The following is a 24,738-nucleotide window of genomic DNA, read 5'->3' as shown; positions in this document are numbered from 1 at the left end:
ATGGTTAGGGGTTTGTGCTTTGTGGATTTCTATTCCTCTTTTTCATAAGACATGACTAAGAAAGGCCCCAGAGTTGTTGCCTACAAATCGACTTTTCTTCACCAGCCTATTAACTTACTCTGAGGGTGGTTTTCTTTTCTTTTTCTTTTTCTTTTTTTTTTTAAGATTTTATTTATTTATTCATGAAAGACACACAGAGAGAGAGAGAGAGAGAGAGAGAGAGAGAGGCAGAGATAAAGGCAGAGGGAGAAGCAAGCTCCATGCAGAGAGCCTGATGTGGGACTCGATCCTGGGACTCCAGGATCACACCCTGAGCCGAAGGCAGGCGCCAAACTGCTGAGCCACCCAGAGATTCCCTGAGGGTGGTTTTCAAGCTAAAATGTCATTCTTGTCCAGAGCCCACCCATCATCTTGAAGGTCTGTTGCTTCTAGATGTCTCTCTCTGATCAGCATTTTGTCCTGGCCATGAATGCTGGTGCTCCATAGCACAGGAGTGTTGGAGAGAGGATGATGCTGATGGGGACAAAGCCATTGACAGTCTTAGGTCAGCGTGGTCTCGGGCAGCTACTCAGCCCCTGCAGTTTTCCCCTGCAACTTGGAGCCTGCCAGTAAATCAAGGAGTGCTTCTCATGACCTTGATCGGAGGGCAGTACTAGGACCAGCTGTATTGAGTAGGGGGAGACCACTAAATAACCTACTGGTTTGAAGGCTTTTATGCCCATGGCTTGCAATTCACACCACTGGAGTCATTCTTATAGGCTGATGAACTTTTCCAGTAGGCCTAGGAAAGTTGAAAGGTGTCTTCAGAGAGGAACAGTGTATAGAGAAGGAGAAGGTGACGGGAGTAATGATGGGGCGGCACGATTGTGGCGGTATTGGGAAGCACAATCCCAGATTGCAGGCAGTGGGTTCTGGGGGAAGTGGTGCCACCTGGGAAGAGAAACCTCCCCCGCTCCCAAATCTGGCTGAATGTCCCCGCAGTGGGAAGGACCTGGGTGGGGAGCTGTCCCCCGACTGCTGGTGCTGAACCCGTAGATGAGCTTCTCAGCGCTGGGAGGGAACCAGGGAATCACTCTGGCTCTCACCCTGGTGGCATTTTATCGTCAGACCAAGCTGTTCACATTGTGCGGGCCACTTCAGGGTTGTGTGTGCCCACTCGCCACCCGCCAGCACACATTGCTGCTCACCCCCAGCTCCTTCTGAACAGAAGACATAGATGCATCAACACTGTGGAGCAGAATACTGCTAATGTTTGCAAATGATGAAAAGAACCATCTTTGCCTGGCCTTGAAACTTCCTACAGGAAAGTCAAATGGGGGGATGATGGTGGTGGTAAGGAGGAGGAAGGAGAAAAAGGACCCAGTGTCTTGGAAGTCAAAGAAGTCTTGGGCAGTTTGTGGATGGCACAGTCAAGGGCTGTGGGTAGTCGTGAGCCAGACCTGCCTAGGGCAGAGCAGCAAGCAAGGGTCTAGGGGCTCTTTTCCCTTACATTACCAGAGACCCCAAGATGCAGTGGGAAGACTCCTGGGCATGAAGTCTGTCTGGACTCGTCATCCCAGGCTCTGCCACACACACAAAGTCCCCCGTGAGTGTGGAGCATCCCATCAGCATTGCTGACACCTTGACCTGCCTCAAAGATTAGATGAATTCATGTTTATCAAACGGTGTTCAGCTTGATTCCTCCCTCCTGGCTGTGCATCTTCTGGGGCCAGAGACATGAGAACTTCCTTCCTTTATTGCTCCCTGAGGGAAGGCCTCTCCCATGCATTTGTGACGGCCAACAACCACGCTGAGAGAATCATCCTTTCATGAGAGAGCAAGTGTTTGACAAGTCTCCTTAAGAGATGGGAGTTTAACTCAGTTGCTCTGCTTCTCAACCCATGCTGGGGTGTCTCCTGCCTCAGTCTTCATCCTGACTCCTTACCTGCCCAGAGCACTTCCTCCTCTGGCCACTTCTTGGGCCTGGTACTGAGCCTGTGTTTGCTGAGGCTGCCATTGCTCATAATAGGGCCAGAGCAGTGAAGGGGGAGGTCACTGCACTGAGGAGGTCTTGAAAGTGAGGCCCTAGTGTAAAGTATCAAGATCTCAAATACCTCCTGCTGCCTTTTCTTTCACTACATACACGGACCCACATATATGCACACATGTGCATGTGTGTATGCCCCAGCATACAACCACATATGCACGCCCATGCCTGTGTGCACAGCTCATGCACGTATACACACATGCACATTTCTATGCATAAGTTCACACCACCACACACAGGCGAACACACCCTTGCACATGTGCATGCACACACCCCTGTGCACGACATGCAGCGCACTACACATGCATGCACAGGTGTGCACACACACACACATTCACACACCCCGCAGAGACTCCATATCCTCCGGCCAACATGTCACTTCATGTCAGGCTCATGTGGGTCTGAAATTCCCAGAAGCAGGGGCTCCGGGGAGAGGTTACCTCATCTCTGATTTGCAGTTTGTTAAATGGGCAGGCCCAGGACTGTGCTCAGACAGCTCTGTCCTTGGTCCCCAGTGGGGTGTAGGTGCAAGTGAATGCTCTTGCTCAGACAGGGCAGAGCTGTTGTAAACAGCCCAGACACCCCAGGGAATAGCCTCATGAAGGGGCTTTCTAAATCTGTTATCAGAAACAATTTTGAAACAACTAAAAGGATAAAAACAGAAAAAAGAAAACCACCTTCCCCGGGAGAGGTAATACAGTTATGTCTACAAAATTAAGAGCATCAGCTGTGGTTGGAATACATTTCAGGTGGGGATTCTTACCCTCCTGCCCCCCACCCCTCTGGCTGCAGAGCAGCCTTAGAAAATGTACCAACATTTGGGCCCATTCTTGGTGTGTCTATTTAATTGGTCTGGGGGAGGTGAGTGGCTCCAAGTATCAAGTTCTCAAAGCTCCCAAGGTGATCTAATGAGCAGTGAAGGTTGACAAGTGGAAAAGGTGGGGCTGTGGCTTTTCTGAGCTTCCCCTGGAGTCCCCCACTGCCAGGATCTGGGCTGCTGTGGGGTTGGGACATTGACCTTCATGGCTTGTTCACAAGAGCTGTCCTCTGTCCCCAGTGCAGGTCCTGAGGGCAGGGTGAGGGCCTGGGGTTCAGGCTCAGGTCCCTAGAAGACTAGTCAAAAGCGTGTGCGGATTCCTCCCAGGCTCACATATGCATACCTGAAAGCCCCCGTGATACCCTCGGTTGCAGGGGTGGGCTGAGGAGGCACCCCTTGGAAGTGGCCCCGATGGCGGGGCCTCTCATGCCTCACCCACGGCATCAGGTGGGAACCTGCTGACCCAGAATGTCCCTCGTTCCATGCCCTCTCTTGGATGTACTTTGCCCCTGTGACAGATGGAGGCCAGGGCCGTGAGCTCCTCGAGCTCATTCTGCCAGGACCACCCCAATGTGACCTAAATGCGGGCCTTCCCTTCCAATGGAGATTTCAATCCAGATGTGTGTCAGTTGGCTGGGGCAGCTGGAACAAAGCGCCACACACTGGGTGCGTAAACAACAGACATGGGTTGTCTCACAACCTGGAGGCCAAAAGGCCAAGACTGAGGTGTCAGTAGGGTTGTTCCTTCTGGGGCTGTGAGGGAGAATCTGTCAGACTGTCCCCTGGCTTCTGGTGGTTTGCTGGTGACCCGTGATGTTCATTGGCTTGTGAAGCATCATCCCACTCTCTGTCCTCGCCTTCACGTGGCCTTCTCTCTGTGTATGTGTCTGTGTCCAGCGTTCCCCCCTCTTCTAAGAGCGCCAGTCACAGTGGATTAGGACACATCCTAATGGCCTTATTTCAATTTGATGACCTCTTTAACGGCCCCGTCTCCAGATAAAGCCACATTCTGAGATACTAGGGCTTAGGACTCCAATTCTAGGGGGGACGTGATGCAACCCATAACAAGATGGTGACCGACTGAGCCTGGAAAGGAGTCACGGGCAGAAATCCCATTGGACACACTCGTGGCGTGGCTGTGGGCTCTGCAGGGAGGAGGAGAATCATCCGGGTCACCTCCCCTCCCAGCCTTAGGGAGCCATTCCTTGTGGGCAGCACCTGGTTACCTGGAAAGTAGGTCAATGAGATGTGAAGGCGATCCCAACTGGGAGTCGCGGCGTGGCTTCTGTGACAGAGCGCCTTCCTGGTCTGGCTAAATGACCCGCGTGGGGAAGGGAACGGGACAGAGATGCTGCCGCTTGGATGCGGTTTGTCACAGATGTTCACGGCAGATGTCTTCACCACTGACTAAGCAACAAGGCTGGACGGATGAGCCGCTTTTCTCTGCTCCTCGTGTTTTGGTGTTTTAATTAACCAGCTCACTGGAGTGATGTTTGGGGTAATGCGTAGAGCCCACATCTAGTTTTGTGGCTGCAGGAAGTTTCCTGGGATGAGGGGTGCTGGGCAAGAGCCTGGAGGGGGCCTCACAGCCCCATCGCACCACTGCGCTCCCGGGGAGGGGAAGCAGGGCCAGAGCCTCCATGGGCTGCACCTGCACCTGCCTCCGTCCTCCTGAATGCCCAATCCTCCTTGGGTATTTTATTTATTATTTATTTATTATTTATTTATTTATTTTTATTTATTTTTTTTAAAGACTGATTTGACAGAAAGAGAGAGCACAAGCAGGGGGAGCGGCGGGCAGGGGCAGAGGGAGAAGCAGACTCCCCCCTGAGCAGGGAGCCGGACGTGGGGCTCGATCCCAGGACCCTGGGATCATGACCTGAGCCGAAGGCAGAGCTTCACCGACTGAGCCACCCCAGTGCCCCAACCAGGGACATTTTGAATTAAGCCTTTCCCTCCCTCCCTGGCCAGAATCGGCAGTGCTCATTAATTTTATTTGCATAATTTCAAGCATCATTAATAGTACATGGCATGAGGAAAAATTACCGAGCTCTTCCTCCATCCATGAGTGAAATTGGGTTTAGTCGAAAATTAGTTGACTTAACTGGCAAATGATGAAAGCTTGAGAGGAGGATGTTTAAATAGGAGGACGAGGAGGGGCAACGCTTGGCCGTCAAGCACGGGGACTTGGTGGAAATCAATCTTCTGGCTTTTTTGTTTGATCAGCATTGTTGGTGTCTGAGGGGAATGCTGGGGAGGGTCCCCGAGAATGAGGGAGGCAGGGCCCACGTCCCCACAGCCCTCTGGGAGCCAGGTGGGGCGGGCCTCAGGGCGCTACCGGCTCTGACTGGCTCTGACTGGCCTGAACCGGGCTGAACTAGCCGGCCCAGCACCCCCCCTCGTGACCAGCCACGATTCTCTGAGGGGAGAAGAAGAGAACACACAGGGAAGGCCTGGAGTTTGGGTTCAGACCCGCCGAAGCAGAGGCGCCCGTGTGGAGGCACCTGTGTGAGGGGCCGCGGCTCGGCGGGGCGATGGTGCACTGGCGGGTGGCGTCACGGAGCGCAAGTGCGACTGAGCTGCCGAGCCACGGGAGGCCTGGGAGCAAAGCCCTCCTGAACGGCAGCAGCGAGAGGCCTCTTGGGGAAGGAGGTTCTGGCAGAGGAGACGGGGGTGGCCAGGAGGGCTTGGAGCCATGGGCGCCCATGGAGAAGATGCCTCTAGAAGGAGGGTGTGGCCAGTGATGTCAGATGCTCACCAGAAGGAGACTGAAAATTGCCCAACGAGGTTGGCCACGTGAAAATCGTTGTTGACCCTAGAAAGACTCAGTTTGGGGACACACGACAGAGATAGGTGGGCTGTAGGCCGAGGGGGAGGCTGCTGAGGTAGCAGCAAGTGTGAGGAGAAGCCTTGGCCTCTGCGGGGAGTGTGGCTGTGAGGGGAGCAGAGGGTGTGAGGGGAGCAGAGGCCTGAGGGAAACGGAGGCTGTGAGGGGAGCAGAGGCCATGAGGGGAGCAGAGGCCATGAGGGGAGCAGAGGCCATGAGGGGAGCCCGCTGAGGGGAGCAGGGGCAGGCAACAGCAGAAACACAGGGAGGTGTGTGAGTTTCGGGGCTGCCGAAACCAAGTCCCACAAAGTCGGTTATTGTGTCAGGGTTGTGGAGGCCGGACGTCTGCCTCCTGCCTCGCTCGGCCGCTGGGGAGGCCGCTCCGGAGGGGAGGCCGTGAGGAGAACCTGCCCGCGCCGCTCGCTCTCCTAGCCTTGGTGCCGCCGTGGGCCTCAGCTCCTCGGTGGCCTCCCTCTCCTGTGCCTTCAGGCCGCCTTCCCCGCGCGTGTCTGGGCGCCAGCAGCTCTGACAGACACACCCCTCCTGGGTGCGGGCCCAACATAACGACCTCATCTGAACCTCCTCCTCTGCAAAGACTTATTTCCAATAAGGTCACATTCCCCGGTCCTGGGGTTCGGACTTCCACGTTTCGGGGGAACACAGCTCACCCCATAGCAGGCGTGCTGGTTCACCTTCCAAGGCGGGAGAGCGTTGGCCTGTTTAAATGCTCTCCCGAAGGAGCCAGAAAAGGGAGCAGCTGAAGGTACAGTAGGGGGTAGTGTGGTGCTTTCGGCCCCAGAGGATGACTCCAGAGGACGACCCCAGAGGACGACCCCAGAGGACGACCCCAGAGGATGACCCCAGAGGACGACCCCAGAGGATGACCCCAGAGGACGACCCCAGAGGACTACCCCAGAGGATGACCCCAGAGGACGACCCTAGAGGACGACCCCAGAGGATGACCCCAGAGGATGACCCCAGAGGATGACTCCAGAGGATGACCCCAGAGGACGACCCTAGAGGACGACCCCAGAGGACGACCCCAGAGGACGACCCTAGAGGACCACTCCAGAGGATGACCCCAGAGGACGACCCCAGAGGATGACCCCAGAGGATGACCCCAGAGGACGACCCTAGAGGATGACTCCAGAGGATGACTCCAAAGGATGACCCCAGAGGACGACCCCAGAGGATGACCCCAGAGGACGACCCTAGAGGACAACCCCAGAGGACGACCCCAGAGGATGACCCCAGAGGATGACCCTAGAGGACGACCCCAGAGGACGACTCCAGAGGATGACCCCAGAGGATAACCCCAGGAAGGGAAGAGCATAGGCCGGGGTTGGGGCCGCCAGAGGACGACCCCAGAGGATGACTCCAGAGGATGACTCCAAAGGATGACCCCAGAGGACGACCCCAGAGGACGACCCCAGAGGATGACCCCAGAGGACGACCCTAGAGGACAACCCCAGAGGACGACCCCAGAGGATGACCCCAGAGGATGACCCTAGAGGACGACCCCAGAGGACGACCCCAGAGGATGACCCCAGAGGATGACCCCAGGAAGGGAAGAGCACAGGCCGGGGTTGGGGCCGCCCAGGGCGGCGACCGTGAGGACAGTGGACAAGACAGACACACCCCCGGCTCCGCCCGGATTTGTGATGTGCTATCCCTTGGGGGAAGGAAAGAAACGATTTGAACCAAATATGGCAAAATGTTAAGACTTAACGAGGCTGGGAAGGAGGAACACAGGGTATTCATTATGTCATTACGTTATTTTCTATAATTTTCTGGATCCTTGAAACGCTGTAGAACACATGAAGCACATGGATTAGAAAGAGGGAGGACGAGCCCACCTAGCAGGGGTGGCACTTAGCGGACTCTTGTGAGCAGTGGTCGTTTCTCCTGCCACACGTTCCAGCCACACATCCCAAGATGAGAGGCAAATGATTAATTTATGCTTTAAAAAAAAAAAAAAGTCCGTCTCCTCTCTCCTCTCTCCTTTTTTCCTTCTCCTTCCTTGGATTCCAAGGAGGTGTTTTTGTTTTGTTTTGTTTTGTTTTGTTTTGTTTTGTTTTGTTTTCCAAGGAGGTGTTTGAATCTCCTGTGCCGTGGGATCGGGGTCTGCACCGCTGATCGCCGGGCAAGGTCGGGGACCTTGCTGGGGGCCCCTGCCTTCAGCCCCCATCAGAGTCCAGGAGAGACGTCTCCTCCCAGGCCACCCCTCGCCTCCCGCTCCATGCCGCTCTGAGCCCCCGGGGTGGGGATCTGTTTCTTGCAAGTGTCACTGAGCCTGGACATTGGCCGACAAACAGGACGGCACCGACGCGGTGGCCGGGGCACCTCTCCCGGCTCCGGCCTGGTCCACACCGGGGCCAGAGGGCTGCGGAGGAGACGTTTAAAGGAGGCCCAGGTGGGGTGGAGGACCTCGGGGAGTGAGGTCGGAAACGAGGCGCAGGCTGCCTTCTGAAGCTCTGGAAGGAAGGGTAACGAGGCAGGATTTGGTCCTGGGAGGAAGCATGAGCGTGTCCTCAAGTCCTGGGGGCCACGGGTTCTCGCAAGGGGAGGACGGGTCCACTGTTCTCTCCCCACCAAGTACAGAGAAAAGGGAGACCTTGTCACATGGTGGCTGGAGAACAGGTAGGTGGACAGGAGCACGGGCTTCCTGGAGCCCACGGCCCCCACAGAATGGGCAACACCCCGCTGCCCCGGCCTCAGAACCGGCTGGGACTGCCTTGGAGCTTATTTAGTCCAGTGAAGCTGGCAGAAACCTAGGGTGGTACAGGTGACCCCCGGGGCTGGCTGGTCGGTTCTCAAAGGCTTGTGGAACTGGATAGAATCCTGAGAGCCAGGGCTCCTGGGGGGCTCAGTGGTTGAGCATCTGCCTTCGGCTCAGGGCGTGATCCCGGGGCCCCAGGATCGAGTCCCACGTCGGGCTCCCCGCAGGGAGCCTGCTTCTCCCTCTGCCTGTGTCTCTGTCTCTCTCTCTGTGACTCTCATGAATAAATAAATAAATAAGGTCTCTATTAAAAAAAAAAAAAAAAAAGAATCGTGAGAGCCCCAGGGGCATGAGAGTCACCTGAGGGCCTGGACACCCACATCCTGACACCCAGGCCGCAGCCCTGAGTGACGAGGCAGGACCTGGGCATCAGGAACTGTCAGGGGTCTCAGTGATTGTGACGTGCACCGGGCCCAGAGCCACCGTCCTGCCACCTTGAAAGCATAGCTTAGATGAGAAAAGCTGGCTTTGCGCTCAGCGTTCAGGGACATCCATTATGTAAACTGGGGCCTGTCTGCAAGGAAGGAGACAGAACAGCAAAGGGATGTGTTCCTCCTCCTCTGACCACTTACTCGCCTCGTGGAGCTGGAGGGAGTCTGGTTTCATGTAGCTCTCCTGGGAGCCAGGCCCTATTCTTAGCCTGAGTTTGCATAGTCGGAAGGAATGCTGGGGGGAAGTGTCGCCTTGGACCCTGGTCCCTGGTCCCTATGCAGGCTGCCCAGCCTGTGTGGGGGAGGCTGCTCCCTATACTTCCCTTTTAGAAACCTCCGGCCCCTGCTCCTTTTTGGCTTTTGACTAAGGAGCATATTCTGGCGGAGTGGCCGCTCCAGAAAGCAAAAACACATTCTGGGCGAGAGAAGAAAATGCCGCAGGACAATAGAATTCCTTCCCTTCCCAAGCAGTTCCTTAGACGCCCGGTTAACTCTCTGGGGTCCTTTCTTTCTGCCCCCTTTGCTCTTGGGAAGAGGCGGTGGCCTGCTCCAGAAACAGGCCATGGGAGAGAGACGGGGCGGGAGACAGGTGCTGGCCGGGGTCAGAGGGATACCAGGCCCCCGGGGGAGGCAGAAAGGCCCTGCGCTGCCCCAGCCAGTGTGCTCCCCACGATGAGACGAGTCTAGGAAAAAAGTAAAAGTTCCCTGAGTGCACTGAGCACCTGGAGCCAAAGATCTCTGAGCACTTTGTGAGAATTCTTTTTAATTAGGTCCTTCCCACACAGCGAGGAGAGGGAGGGAGAGAGGATACTTTGTTCCGGAATTTGAGCCCTACCTGGAGAGATTATTTCCAGCCACAAACCAAAGGCACAGGGAGAAATCAAACCAGAGAATTTTTAGCCTGGAAGGGATGGTGGAGATCTGTCCGAGCTTCATATCAGGGGAGTGGAGGCGGACAGCAGAACAATCTGATGTCTGTGCAAGGCCACCCGGCAAGTTCGCCACGGAGCTCATGCCCAGGAGTGCTTTTCATTGTGCCAGAACTCAGCAGTAGGATTCCCAGAGGGATTTTTTTCTCCTCTTTCTTTCTTTCTTTCTTTCTTTCTTTCTTTCTTTCTTTCTTTCTTTCTTTCTATCTTAGAAAAAGAGAGAGAGCAGGGGAGGGACAGAGGGAGAGGGACCTCCAGCTGACTTCCCGCAGAGCACAGTGCCCCCTTGCAGGGCTCGATCCCACGACCCTAAGATCATGACCTGAGCCAAAATCAAGAGTCGGATGTTCAACTGGCTGCACCATCTAGGCACCCTGAGGATTTTTTTCCCCCTAATTGACCATAGATCATTGTTTTCATTGTCTCCTTGCCCCATCTACCCATCCTACCTTTTGATCCTTTAGCTGAGAGTAAACTGAGCCTCCTCCCCTTCTCTGGATATTTGCTGTCCCTACATGATGGCCAGCTGGGAGTCCAGGGGGTGCTAGAGAAGATGGGGATGCGGGCACGCCTAGGAGGCAGAGTACTGGGCATATATATCCCTGTGGGGCTGGGCACGGTTCACTGAGTGTGAACAGTTTGGCTTTTAAAAAAATTTATAGTAAAATACCCAAAACAAAATTTACTGTCCTAACCATTTTTAAGTGTGCGGTTCAGTGGTATTATGTGCATCCACTGGGTTATGCAACCATCACTGCCATCTGTCTCCAGGACTTTTTCATCATCCCAGGCTGAAACTCTGTCCCCGTTAAACACTAACTCTCCATTGCCCTCCCACCAGGGTGGCTTTTATGGGTGGATGAATTTGGGTTGGGTGTGGGGGCCCCAATTAGCCAGGCGAGCTGTAGAAAAACACTGTTTCCCTAGGTCACCCCCTTCCCCCACCCCTTTCATCCTGGATTCAGACTCCCATTCAGATGGCTTGGGGACGCTTAGAAATATACTCCAGCCACCAAATTTGGCGATTCCATGTAGACTCCCCATCCTTCCCACGCACTTGTACGGTAGCGGGCGGTGCTGAGTGGCCGTGTGTGAAGTCCCTGCGTGGGAAGCTGCTGTCTCTCCCTATAGACTGACACCCCATCCCTGCGGCCCCGCCGGAGGCTCCACGATGTCTCCTCTGCCCCTGACACAGCCCTGGGCCAAGAATCCAAAGAGGAACGAGGGACTTGGCGTTGGAAATAAGCAGCCATCTGGACAGGGGCCTTTAGAAGAGTCAGCCCGGAAGGTGGGATTGTGCCGCTGAGCCTCCGAGGGCACCTTCGGCCGAAGGCTGTCGGGAGCCAGCATTCTTCAGCTCATGTCACCGCTCCCACCAACCACTTAGCGTAAAATTGCCCATAAAAGCGAGCTGACATTACAAGCCATGAAGGCACAGGCCCCTCCCCGCGCTGACCCTCTCCGCTGTCCTCCCGGCGGCCCCGAGGCCCTGTGACCAGAGTCATGAGCAGCTGCAGACGCTTCTCTCCAGTAAAGTCGCTTGGAATGGAAAAGCCTTGTGTTCTAGGGCTGGGGAGCCCCGGAGGCCCCTCATTAGCTCCTCCTGGGAGGGGGACCCGCGGGCTCGGGCGGGTTTCTCTCCTCTCCTTCCTGTGGGATGGCTCTGGCACTGGCAGGGCACGCGGGGCCAGTGCTGTCCCTGGCCCGAGGTGTCCCGGGAGCCTGCTCCCCTCCCCTCCGGAGAGCCGAGAGCCAAGACGCCCGTCAGCCTTGGGACTGTCTCTCTCTCTCTCTCCCCGGAGATGCTTTCTTTCCTTGGCCTCATTTTCAGTCTTGAAGCCAATTCTTCCTAAGACGGTTCACCTGATTCATGGGTTTGTTTACTTGTCCCTGAACAGCAGGAGCTTGTTGGCCAGATCCTGTCCCAGCTCTGGGCTTCCAAAGAGGCCCTGTCCCTGTCCTCATGCCTCACGGGCCCCGGGGGGCAGGGGTGGGTATGGAGGTGACTCAGGACAGTGCAGGGCAGGGGTTGAAGCAGGCAGTGGGGGAGCACAGAAGCAGCACCTCTCTCTGTCCAGGGGTCCCAGGAAGGCTTCCTGGAGGAGGAGGCAAGGACCAGGAGGTGAGAAGTCTTCTGGGAGGGGTTAGAACCGGCTTTACATTGTGGAAAGATCTTTCTAGGAAGGAGTCAAGATTGAAGGGACATAGCAGAGAGGAAATTATCTCAAGACTCGCTCAAGGTGAGAGACGACAGGGCCTTAAGTGAGGGGGTCGTGCGTCCAGAAGTGATGACAAGAGGAAATGATAATCAGTGGGACTTGCACTCACCTTGCCTTAGTTGCTCCTACCGGGAACCCTGTGAGGGAGTCATTTTTATTGGTCTGTTGCTGGGGAGAAAAGTGAGACTCCAGGAGGCTTATGACTCCTCCCGGGCTTAGCAATGGAACTGGGCCTGGAGCCCACTCTCTGCTGGCAGCTGGGGCTCGGATTTCAGGGATGTCGCAGTGGTCCTACCATCCACTGTCATGCAGTCTGCCGCCTGGGGAGGCAGGAGAGCTGAGCGGGTGGGAGTGTGGGCTCTGGGTTCCAGTCCTGGCTCCACAGCTTCCTGGATGTGCAGTCCTCGGCCCACCGCTCAGCCTCTTTGTTTCCTAATCTGTAAAGAGAGGGAGCAGGATAAGAATGGGTCTGACCTCACAGGGTTGTTGCCCGGATGAAAGGATTTAATGAATCAATAAACCATAAAGCCTGCAGGATGGTTCCTGTGTTCAAGATTGTAGCCCCCTGACCCCCCCCCAGGATGAAGGTGACATCATGTGCCTTAGAGCATCAGGGAGTCTTTCTCCCAGGGGAGAGCTGCGAGCTGCCCCGCTGGCCTCTTAGTGGTCCTGGAGTTTGGGGCAGAGGCTCGGGCCGTGAGCAGTGTTGAGGCAACAAAAGGAAGACCCCCCCCCCCCCGCCTCCCGTCCCGTGACTTTGTTGGCATCACACGTGGCCACAGGGGGACAAGTTGCCTGGAAACCAACCAGAAATGCAACGTGGACAAAGCGTCCTGCAGAGCAGACCCACCTACAGTTCATACTTTCAGGATTGTTCATTAATTTTCCCAGGCCCCAATTCCACGTGGGAGGAGCATCCACCCCCTTCCCTGGCTTCTGCGAGGAAGGGACGGAGGAATCATCACTTTATCCTTCCATCCGCGGCTCTCCGGGGAGCACAGGGGAGTGAGGAGCGGTGACGGTGGCTGTCTAGGCCCGGAGCTGCTGTAGCCCAGAACGAAAGCTTCTTTGTGGGTCATTAGTCCTGCCGGAGGAGTTCAGGGGGTGAGAGAAAGCCTGTGCTTGAAAGGAAACAACAGGGATGCCTGGGTGGCTCAGCGGTTTAGTGCCTGCCTTCGGCCTAGGGCGTGATCCTGGAGTCCTGGGATCGAGTCCCACGTCGGGCTCCCTGCATGGGGCCTGCTTCTCCCTCTGCCTGTGTCTCTGCCCTTCTCTCTCTCTCTGTCTCCCATGAATAAATAAATAAAATCTTTAAAAAAGAAAGGAAACAACAGGGATGTCCCACAGAGTGGGAAGGCAAAATCTGCTCTGCACTTAAAAATACCACCAAATATTTCACGAGGTGTCCAGGCTGTGGGAGCCGTGATCCGTGATGGTTCCTGACCCCCGGGGTCTGTGCTCCTTCTCCTTTTGCTTACAGAGCCTGCTCTCTGCCTTATAAGTCCTGGTTTTTGAGCATCGATCTCGTGGGGTGGTCCGGTGGGACGGAGGGGCCGCGTGGGAGCTGGACGCGTTGGGGCGGGAACCCTTGGCCCCTGTTCTGGATGTAGGTTAGAGACCTGGAGATGCTGGTCGTTAGGTTTTTGTGTTCTCCTCTCGGCGCTTAGCACCTGGCGTGGGGCGGCTGGGTGAGGCTGGGGGCGCTGGCTGGTGGGGAGCAGGCACAGGGAAAGCCCCTCCCCTCTTGCCACCCTTCTCTGCAGGGTCACAGCTGAGCCCTGATGCCCCGAACCCCACCACAGGTCACACGCAGCCTCTCCTGACATCGTTCCATCATGGCCCTGTCATCTGGTTTCCCTAATTCATTGCAAAGGCGCTGCTTCTGGCAGTGGGCTCAGGGGACATGTAGGCACGGCCCCCTCCCCGGCTTCCGAAGGCAGCGTGGCTGGTACTTTTCCACCTGGCTTGCACAGGCTCTCGGAGCCGGAGATGTGACCCGGGGAGCTCATCCATCGCGGCCCTTCTCCGCCGTTGAGCCAGTGACCTCGCTCGAGAGAGCTCCTCACCTACCTTGCCCGAGCCTGCTCTTCACACGGGTCCCTGAAGGGGCCCACGGGGAGGTCTCCCGGACCCCTCCCAGCGCAGACATCTGGGCCACGAATCTGAGGGAGATGGGAATTCAGGGGAGGTGGGTGGCTGCTGCGGGCTCCCCAAAGAAAGGGGGGTTTTCTGCTCCCTGCCTGGCTCAGGGGCTCGGGTCAGACTTACTGAATGAGCGATGTAAGTGCCTCCCCCCACCCCGTGGAGGAGGACTGGGTGGTCAGCCCAAGCCGGGGCTCCCGGGTGGTGGGCGGGGAGGGTCCCAGGCAAAGGAACTTGCACTGGCAGCCGTGGCCGTGTCCTCTGGCCTCCAGAGAGATGACCCAAAGGCCCTGGCCCTGGGTCACCAGAGGAAAATTTTTGTGTGAATGCTCTGGCAGGCAGGGTGACCCCGTGGGACGGGGCTGGCAGCTCTGAGGGCCACAAGCCGGTCAGCAGAGCGGATTTATATCTTCCGAGGCAGGACTTTCTGCTCCAAACACTGAAGCTCCACTGAGGACCATAGCGAGCACTTATGGCAATTTGCTAACGCTAGATAAAGGTGCCCCCTCTGGGTGGACACAGCCCTGCAGGGAGTGCATTTGTGCAAATTAGCAAAAGGTGCCTCTTCCACCTGGCCGGTCGCCCAGGCCGGGGGCACAGCTTGGCAAGCGAGCCCAGGCTGAGTGTCAGTCCTACTTCCTCTCACTGGAATCTCTTGTGCAGTGAAAAACGTGTGCAACTGGACATGGCCACCCTGTTCACTTCGTTTTCAAGTCTGCCAGCACTCATGTGCCAACCTCACCGTCCTTTACAATGCCCCGTCTCCCGTGTTTATCCTGGGCTGTAAGAACTGGGGTGGGGGATCCCTGGGTGGCGCAGCGGTTTGGCACCTGCCTTTGGCCCAGGACGCGGTCCTAGAGACCCGGGATCGAATCCCACGTCGGGCTCCCGGTGCATGGAGCCTGCTTCTCCCTCTGCCTGTGTCTCTGCCTCTCTCTCTCTCTGCGTGACTATCATAAATAAATAAAAATTTAAAAAAAGAAAAAAGGAAAAAAAAAGAACTGGGGTGGCTCCAGGGGCCCTAGACACAGGGCTGGTTGGGCAGGTGGGTTTCTGCTGCCCCTGGGTCCCTCCTGGGGCTCAGACTCTGAAGGGCTCTTCTCTCAGTAACTTAGGGGTGCCGCCAGGCCGGGGGAACTGCCCGCTCACCATGCCCCTGCCTTTCGACCTCATCTACACCGACTACCACGGCCTACAGCAGATGAAGCAGCACATGGGACTGTCCTTCAAGAAGTACCGGTAAGGGGGTGCGGGCGGGCGGGTGGGGGTGGTGCCGGCACGTGGCAGCCCCACCCCGGGTCCCATAGAAGGCCTCCCCTCACGCCCTGCCAGCTGGTCCCCAGGGTGGGGGCACTGCCCTGTCCCGGGTTCTGCAGTGGGTGGGGGGAGGCTCACCCTGCCTCTGTTTCCCCTCCCCTATTACTGTCCTCAGCGTGGGGGTCTCTTTAATGCCCCTCTGCTGCAGGGCAGACCGGGGTGGGGCTCACAGGTGACCTAGAAGGGGCTGGGGTGGGGGGAGATACGCAGGGGAATTGCCGGGAGCAGTGGAAGGAATGGGACACTGCTTGGGGCCGTGACCTCGGCTTGTGGGGGCTCAGCACCCCCCATCCTCCCCGCCTCCATGCCCCAGGGTTTGGAGGAAGGCCGGTGCCATCTCTCCCCGTCTCTGCAGCCAGCAGGATACGGGGTTTAATTTAGCACAGAGAGCCCTGCTATTTATTACATTTGCTCCGGTCCCGTTGACTATCCCACATGATTTTATTAGGGGAAAAAAAAGTGACAGGCGGTGTTATTGCTTTTATTATTAATGCGTGTTCGTCATGCACTCGTTGCCTCCGCCTCCCACCCCGTGCCCCTTCTCTGGGGGAATAGTGCCGACCTCAGCAGTCTGTGGACAATTCCGGGCCACCGGGAAGGATGTGGGGCGAGGAGGGAGCTCCTTGGGGTGGGGGGAGCGGGGCGTCTGAGTCTCAGCCGTTTCCTTCGGGTGCCCACGCCCGGGGCTGGCATGCACGGACCGAGGGGGAGGTTTGGCGGCTGCGACAGCGCCTCTGCCCAGCCGGGAGGTGCGTGTGAAGTGGCCAAGCTTGCATTGCCCAGGAGGCTTCAGAGCACCGCCTTCCCAAGGGTGGGCCCGTGGCCGGGGCTGGTCGGTCCCCCAGGGCCCTGCCCCTCTGCATCGTGGCCCAGATAGGCCCGGGGCATCCTGGAGGTGTCGGGCTCCTGGGCAGGGGGGCTGTGAACTCAAATGACTGCTGCTGCCTGGAGACGCTGGTCCTTAGGTTTTTGTGTTCTCTTAGGGTTTGTGTCTGGGAAAGTGCAGACCCTACAGGTGACCCCCGGGGCAGCGGGGAAGGACCCCCACTCCAGGCAGTGCTCCCTCCTGGCTGCCTTGGGGCAGCTGTAATAACTAACCTATTCTGAGCCTTGGTCTGCAGTTCAGGCGTAGCCCTACAACCCCGAGACGGCTGGGCTGTTACCCTCACTTGACAGGCAGTGGAGCTGACCCAGAGAGGTTAAGGCACCTGCCTGTGGTCACACAGCTTGGTGATGGCTGAGCCCAAGCTCTGACCACACATCCCAGTACCCAGCTGGTTACAGCGCCCACCCTGGGGGGACCCCAGCCCGGGGAGACACAGAGGGTTGCTGACCCTGGTTCCTGGTACCCCCTCACCCCGGGGCGGGGAGCAGGTGCCGAATCCGAGTCATTGACACCTTCGGGACAGAGCCTGCGTACAACCACGAGGAGTACGCCACGCTGCACGGCTACCGGACCAACTGGGGTTATTGGAACCTCAACCCCAAGCAGTTCATGACCATGTTTCGTGAGTGTCCCGGCCTCAGGGCCTGGGGGGCAGGGGATCAGGGGCAGGTGGGGCCTCCTCGGGGTTCTGGGGGTGCATGGGAGGAGGCAGGGTCTGGTTCCTGCCTGGCTCTCCTTCCCCGGCAGGTGTGGGAGTGGGGCCGACCGGGCATCTGCTTGTTCCCAGAAAGCCTCATTCGCCCTTCAGCAAGTGTGTGAGCCAGAGAGGAAGTCTCTTGGGGTGTCTGGGGAGCAGGAAGCGTGGAGGGAGCCGCCCGGGTGGGGGCTTCCAGCCTGGCTTCCCAGAAATCCGGTGACCTTTCCAACACGGAGGATGTGGCCTTTGCCTCCAAAATCACACACCGCTCTCTGAGAGCTGCTGAGCACATGTTCCAGAACAAAGCAGATTTGGTGGCCTTGTAGAGAGTGGCCTGAAGTACACTGGAGAGCTTTAGGGGGTGACAAAAGGGATGGGCAGGCTCCTACAAGCAGGGGGTGGGGGCAGATGGAGTGGAGACAGATGTGGAAAGCGCTGGAAGGTTCTGGAAATACAAGAGCTCCAGCAGGCTCCAACATGGGAGAGACTGGGAAGTGAGGCTGGGGGCCCCCGTGGAAACCCTCCGATGGTGGACATCAGGCAAGGAACGTGGTTAGAGCCGAGCCTCAGCTATTTTTAATGAGTCTCTAAAATATATACACACGCCGACCTGCCCCTTACGTGCAGCGTGGTGAAAATAACTTAATCCTTTTTCACGACGACGACGACGATGGGTCGTTTCTCTCCGAGCCTGCCCTTTGGGGACAGCAGAGGTGTGCGGAGCCGTGTGCCCTTGCTAAGTGGCCCCTCTCCTGTCACTGATGTGGTGCTTTTTCTCCTCGTTTGGGAGGCTATCGGCTGTCACATTTAATTGTCGTCAGTGTATCTGCCTCCAGCAGCGTCTTGCACATCTAATTTGTGGCTCTTTGAAGGCTCTGGGTCAGAAAGCCAGCGAAGCACCTTTGTTGGGATGCATCTAAATTAAGAGCAAACTGACTAAGGTCCCAAGGAACTTGCTCAGAAGTAAAGTATCCAGTCTTTATTTAGCCTGTCAAATTAATGCACCTCTTTGGGATGCTTAGGGCTCTTTTTTTTTTTTTTTTTTTTAAATCTTACTCGGCAGGTTCTAGGACATCCTAGAGGCAGATGCAATTTCTGGACACATAAGTAATGGCTTGATTGGATCCCAGAAGCGTAGGGGAGCAGGGGTGGGGAGCGGGCAGGTTCCTTGGAGCCCAGAGGAGGGAATGGAGGCCCAGAGGACCCAGGTCACCTGGCTGTCTGGACATCCGACTCTGGAGGGAGGGCAGGTGCGGGTAGCGGTGGGGGGGCTCCAGGCTACGGAAGCAGCATGTGTGATAGCAGGGAGCAGAGGCGGGTGCAGAGCTGGGGCGGTTAGCTCAGTCAGAAGGGAGGCATCGGGATGTGAGGCTGGTAAAAGGGACATGGAGGATCTGGGGGCACAGGGTGGGGTCTTCCGGCACCGCTTCCTGAATTTACGCCAAATATCGTGATTCAAGGATCACTGTAGATTCTTGAGGTAGGGAATGTCATGCAGAAAAAGAGTTTGTCTGTTTAAAGATTCTGTTTATTTATTTGAGAGGCAGGGGGAGGAGCAGAAGGAGGGGGACAAGCAGACTCCATGCTGAGCCTGGCTTGGGGCTCAAGCCCACGACCCCAAGATCACGACTCGAGCCTTTTAAATCCACTTCTATAAAACCGTATGTTGCAGTATATTAGAGTTATTTGCTTTTACATTTATTACTCCCCGAAAGATTATGAACCACTCAAAAAGGGGGCCACTGATTGATTTATCTTTATCTCCCTGGAGCCTGTCAGGGTCCTCAGTAAATGTTAATTGGTTGAATAAATTAAAGAAATTTAAAAGCAAAAAAAGGAAGAGAGAGGCTTGCAGGTTTTAATGATGTACCAAGTCCAGGAGGGAATTCACGAGCAGACCTGTTTCCCGTCTAGCCAGGTGTTTCCCCCGCTCCGTGAGCTAAGTGGGAGGGTGAGGCCTGGAGAGGCGGGTGAGGGAGGGTCTGGTCTCCTCCCTCCAGGGCCGCTCCCCAACCTGAGCCTCCTGAAACAGGGGAGCTGCACACGCCCTGACCACCGCAGAAATAACTCCAGGCCTCCGGGCCCCTCCTTTTGTTCCAGATGCTCTGGAAGAAAGATCATTTTGTTCTGCAGTCAGCAAAGGCCCGTCCTTATGGTTGGACTTTCAGACCCGAGAATCCCAAGAGCTTTCTGGGGCACTTGGGCAGGAAACCTTCACTTCCCCTGCGATGCTCCCCAGGGGTTGATGACCTTTTGTGGGTAGAAATACTATGTTAACTCTGTACGTTTGATCGAAGCACATACACCTCGATTTTAGAAGTGCTAAAATGTGAAAACGTGCATCAGAAATGAAGAAATAGGGTGCTTGGCATCAGGGCTGTTCTGGGAATTCAAGGACATGTGGCCTCCGCCAGCCTCCTTGTCGTAGTCTCCCAACCCGGGAGGGCGGAGCAGGCTTCACTGGGTTCCGCACACATTCAGCTCAAGGTCCTGCACACAGAGGGGAGGGACCCCGTGCCTTGCAAACCTCCCGCAGGTGTATGGTGGCAGACAGAGCTCGTTAGCACGGCCGGGGAACAGGAGGATGAGCTGAAACGCATTCCCTGCCCCTGGTGCCCCGGGTTCTGGGGACAAGTGAGCAGGTCAGAGTGGGGGCCACACTGAAGCAAGACAGATCCATGGGTTGGAGCCACAAAGGGAGGGCCCTGGCTCTGTGTGGAGTATTTTCTCATCCAAGCAGAGGGCAGAGGGTGCTCCAGGCAGAGGGGACAGCAGGTGTGTCCTCACACGCTCAGGAGCCAGGACTCCGGGCATGCCCAGGTGCTGAGGTCCTGCAAAGGAGCAGATCAGAGGCGCTTGTGCGGCTTATATTCTGACACCAATAAATGATCAATTAAATACACAGCATCGCATCTGGTCAGAGAGTGCAGGGTAAGGGACAGAGAGTGACCAGGGCCGGGGAGGACCTCTCGGCAGGACCCTGTGAGCAAAGCCTGGACGGAGAGAGGGAGTGCACCTGCCAGGGTCGCAGGAGGTAGTAAGAGAAGCTGCCAAAACGGGGGTTGGGGCAGATCCTGTAGATGGTTGTAGGGACTTGGGCTTCGGGGCCGCTGAAGGGTTTTGGGCAGAGGGACCTGGTCGGATGTTAGTCTGGAAGGATTGCTCTGGAGAAAAGGCACTGCCAGGAGAATGGCAGAAATGGGGGCGGCCGCAGGTCACAGTGGCCCAGGACAGAGAGGATGGTACCCGGGCCAGGGCGGCTGTGATGGAGGCCAGGCGGGAAGTCCCGCTGGGGTACCAGGCTCTGAGGATGGGTGTAGGCAGTGCGAGAAAAGGGGAGCAGCAAGCTTGGGCCCCAAGCCAACTGAGGCGGGAGGACCAGCGCAGGGCTCTGACTGTGCCTGCCTGCAAACGAACAAGGGGGCCGACCAGGTGACCTTGTGGCTTTCCCGCTGCTCAGGCCTTTGGGACCATCTCTGGGAGAAGGAGCTGCCCGGGGTGGGGACACACACTGATGGGTGCTCTCCCTCCTCCTCCACCAGACCCCTTTGCTTTCCAAGCCCCCTGTCCCCATCCCTGTCACATGTCCCCCCCCCCCCCCATGGGGCAGGTCCAGGTAGACCCGGGGTGTGTCCTTGGCTGTGTGGCGGCCCCTGTCCTGACTCCGTGGTCTGGCTGCAGCTCACACCCCGGACAACTCCTTCATGGGTTTCGTGTCCGAGGAGCTCAACGAGACAGAGAAGCAGCTCATCAGAGGCGGCAAGGCCAGCAACATGGCCGTGGTGTACGGCAAGGAGGCGAGCATCTGGAAGGTGAGCGCGCCCCCGGGGCCCCCCACCTCCAGGATCTGGCTCTGTCTACCACCCCAGCTCTGGATGTGGAAACGTCCCCCGCTGATGGGTCAGAAAAGAGAGGTCCCTAACTGCCAGTGAAAATACCCAGCCTGGGGGCCGCGCACCTGCCCCCCTCGGCTCCCCTGCTCTGCAACAAACCCAGATGTGCTTTATCGAGGACTGTGGCCTAACCCCCCTCCCTCCCTGGGAACATATCGATGGGCAGTGGGCGCTGTAAGCCTGGGAAGGGGGGCTTAGGCAAGCCTTGGGGCCTCTGAGGGGTGGGGGGCAGTGCAGAAGGCAGGAGAGGCTAAGGATTGGAACCCCCTCTTCAGGGAGAAGCGGTCCCCGTGCGGGAGGTTGTGTGCTCACTGCTCACTGACCTGTTCTCTCTTCTCTTTCCTCTGTGCCCTCCTGGCAACGAGGCAGCTCCAGGTATGGTGCCTGCTTGCCACATGCTCCTCCCGCTGCCCTCTGCTCTCACTAGGGGGTCCCCTGACCCTGCGGGGTGTGGGGAGGCGGGGAGGGATGGGACATCATTCTCGAGTGATGCACAAAGAGCAGGCTGCCGGGGAGCCTGAGGCGCTGGGGAGGGGGTGGCACACACTGCATCTGCTTTTACCAGAAGACACGGCTGAGGAGCTGCCCCAAGACACTGGGCAGTTATGAATCCGGGAGGGAAAGGCTTCATCTGGAGCTCAGGCGCCTCGGTGGTAGGCGGGAGCACCGCTGCTCTGCGCGAGCCCTCCAAGAAACTGCTCCCCCAAAAAGACATCATTGCTCTGGTCTTTGCGACTGGAGGGGGTCAGAGGTGGCCGGATGAAGAGGATGAGGGATGAGGGAGCATCCCGGGACCGGTGCAGCCCAGAGTTGAGGGGACCAGGTGGCAGAAAAGCGGAGGAGGCCAGATGTGCGAGGTCCTCATGGGAGCAGCCGCGGGGGTCAGGGCGAGCATTTGGGGGAATTTCGTGCCACGGGGGCCTGTCTTACTCTGGGTCCCCGGAAAGCGGGCCTTGAGGTTCAGGCCTGGGTGCGACTTTATGAGAGCCTGGGGCCTAGTGGGGAGGAATGGGGGACAGGAGAGGCCAACAGGGCAGTCCCACCCTTGCCGCTGGAGGAAACAGGCCCGACTTCGGAAGGGCCGACTTGGGGGGCCTTTCGGTCGGCAGGTTGCAGCCGGCAGATAAATAGTGAAATGAGCTCAGAGCTCTGCGTCTTTTTCTCCTCGGCTTTCCTGAGGTATAGTCGGCAGGGAAAATTGGGTATCTTTAAGGTGTATGACATGATGGCTCCATATACATATATGTATATCGTGAAATGATCGTTTCTTCTCACCATGATCAAGCTACCAAACACACCATCGCCTCACATAGTCATCTGTGTGCGCGTGTGCACGTATGTGGTTAGAACACCGAAGACCTAATAATGTTCTCTCGGCAAATTTCAAGTGTACGGTACAGTAGGATTAACCACGATCACCGTGCTGTCCGTGAGATCCCTGAGCATGCTCTTCATGCACCTGAAAGTTTGTCCCTTTGACCAGCCTCTCCCCATTTCCGCACCCCCAGCCCCTGGCGACCAACGCTCTACTGTTTCTGTGAGTTCCACTCTTTTAGATCCCACGTGTAAGTGGGACCATGCCGTATTTATGTTTTTCTAACTCAGAGAGTCCCAGTTAGCCTTTGAACTGAAATAGAATATCAGAAGGAATATCAGAAGGCCTTATGTGTATTAAGGGTAAATACTGTTTTAAGATTTTATTTTTCTTAGGGAATCTCTACAACCCAACGTGGGGCTTGCACTCACAGTCCCCGAGATCAAGAGTTGCACGCTCCACCAGCTGAGCCAGCCAGGTGCCCCAAGAGTAAATATTGTTTTGTGAAACTGGAAGTTTACATATATGCATGCGTGCATACACACATGCCTACGTACACGCACACACATACATGCGTGCATACATACAAACGTGTGTGTGGGTAGAAAACGGTTGCTGGGGACGCCTGGATGGCTCAGCGGTTGAGCGTCTGCCTTCGGCTCAGGGTGTGATCCTGGAGTCCTGGGATCGAGTCCCACATTGGGCTCCCTACAGGGAACCTGCTTCTCCTCCCCCTGCCTATGTCTCTGCCTCTCTCTCACTCTGTGTCTCTCATGAATAAAAAATAAATACATAAAAATAAATTTAAAAAAAAAGAAAATGGTTGCTGAACAGTATATGTAACATGAACCCACTTGTGCATGTGTTGTAAGGAAGATGTAAATATGCTTTGAATGCATGAAAAGTCTGAGAAGGCACGAGAAACTGTGAACAACCGCTGTCTCCTGTGACGGGGTAAGGACGCTGACGTGATGGGGGCGTGGAGCCATTCTCTCCACACTTTACATCCTTGGTTTGATTTTTCTTCTGTGAGCCTATTTGGTCCTTTTACATTTAGTGTGGTTTCTGATATCTTTGGCTTCGAATCTACCATTTCACTAACGGATCTCTGTTTCTTTTTCTTGCCCATTCTGCATTCTTTTCTCTCTCGCGCCTTCTCTCACACTGATCTGTGTTTTGAAGTTCACCCCCCTTTTCGCTGACTCAATATACTCTCTCCTAGTCTTGTCGCGGCTGCTCTAAAGATGACAAGGTGCATCCCTGACTTACCAAAGTCGAGTCTAAATCAATACCTTTCCCCATTATTGGATAATAAAAGAACCTTAGAAAGCTTTAATTACATCCCCCCAACTTGTGTGCTCTCGTTTCATGTTGATTTTCTGAAAATGCCTTTACTTCAGCCTTATTCTTAGTGGATGTGCTCACGGAGTACAGAATTCTAGCTTGGCGGTTACTTTCTTTCAGTGTTATGAAAATACTCTCTTGCCTTCTGGGTTTTGTCATTGCTTTGAGCCTTGTTTTTTCCTTAAAGGTAATTTGTCTTCTTTCTCTGATCACTTTTAAGACCTCTGTGTGTTTGGTTTTCGGTAGACTTACTATGGCATGCCTCCGTGTGGTTCTCTCTGGATTTATCCTACATGGCATGTGTAGGTATTTTTGAATTTGTGGTTTGATCTGTCATTAGCCTCAGAAGATCCTCAGCTAGTGTCTCTCTATGTATTACTTCTGCTTCTGTGTCCTTCTTGTGCTTCTGGGGCTCTGCTTCTGCATACATTAGACTCCAGCATATACCCTCATCTCTTACATTCTTTTCTGTGACTTCCACCCTGTGCTCCATCCTGGATGTTTTCTTTCGTTTTTTCATTAAATGAATTATCTCTTCAGCAGGATCCAGTCTGCTGTGAAAATCTGTCCACTCAGTTCTTAATTTCAGCCACTAGATTTCTTACTCCTAGCATTTCCATTTGGTTTCCAACCTTATCTTCTATTTCCTTGACTACATTCAGCAGATTTATCTTGAAGTCTGCATCTGATAAATCCAGCTTTTAGATCTCCCATGGGTCTGTTTTTATTGTCCATGTCTCTTGGGTTTGTTTCTTGTTTTTTAAGTTTATTTATTTACTTTAGAGAGAGAGCACATGCAAGCTGGGTGAGGGGCAGAGGGAGAAGAAGAGAGAGGATCCATGAGCAGAGTCCCTACTGAGCCTGGAGTCCAATGTGGGGCTTCATCCCAGGACCCTGAGATCATGACCTGAGCTGAAACCAAGAGTCAGATCCTTATCTGACTGAGCCACTCAGGCACCCTTTCGTCTCTTGGGTTTTGATCATATTGTCATGTACCTGATTTTTCTAAAAATCAAGGTGTTTAGGGTGCTTGGGTGGCTCAGTTGGTGAAGCATCTTCCTTCAGCTCAGGTTATGATCCCAGGGTCCTGGAATCGAGCCCCATGTTGGGCTCCCT

General features: G+C 55.8%; 1 protein-coding gene across 1 annotated transcript in view; it reads left to right on the top strand.

The window, feature by feature from the left end:
• The window catches only part of MGAT5B (alpha-1,6-mannosylglycoprotein 6-beta-N-acetylglucosaminyltransferase B), a 71,096-nt gene that overhangs the window by 32,037 nt on the left and 14,321 nt on the right, over window positions 1–24,738 (top strand). The window contains exons 9-11 of the mRNA XM_025999844.2: window positions 15,278–15,409; window positions 16,862–16,995; window positions 20,752–20,882. Of these exons, the coding sequence (XP_025855629.1) occupies window positions 15,278–15,409; window positions 16,862–16,995; window positions 20,752–20,882 (397 nt within the window). The remainder of the gene's footprint in view (window positions 1–15,277; window positions 15,410–16,861; window positions 16,996–20,751; window positions 20,883–24,738) is intronic.

This window comes from Vulpes vulpes, chromosome 2 (genome assembly GCF_048418805.1).
Source record: "Vulpes vulpes isolate BD-2025 chromosome 2, VulVul3, whole genome shotgun sequence".
NCBI lineage: Eukaryota > Metazoa > Chordata > Mammalia > Carnivora > Canidae > Vulpes > Vulpes vulpes.
This window is presented reverse-complemented; position numbering and strand designations above follow the sequence as displayed.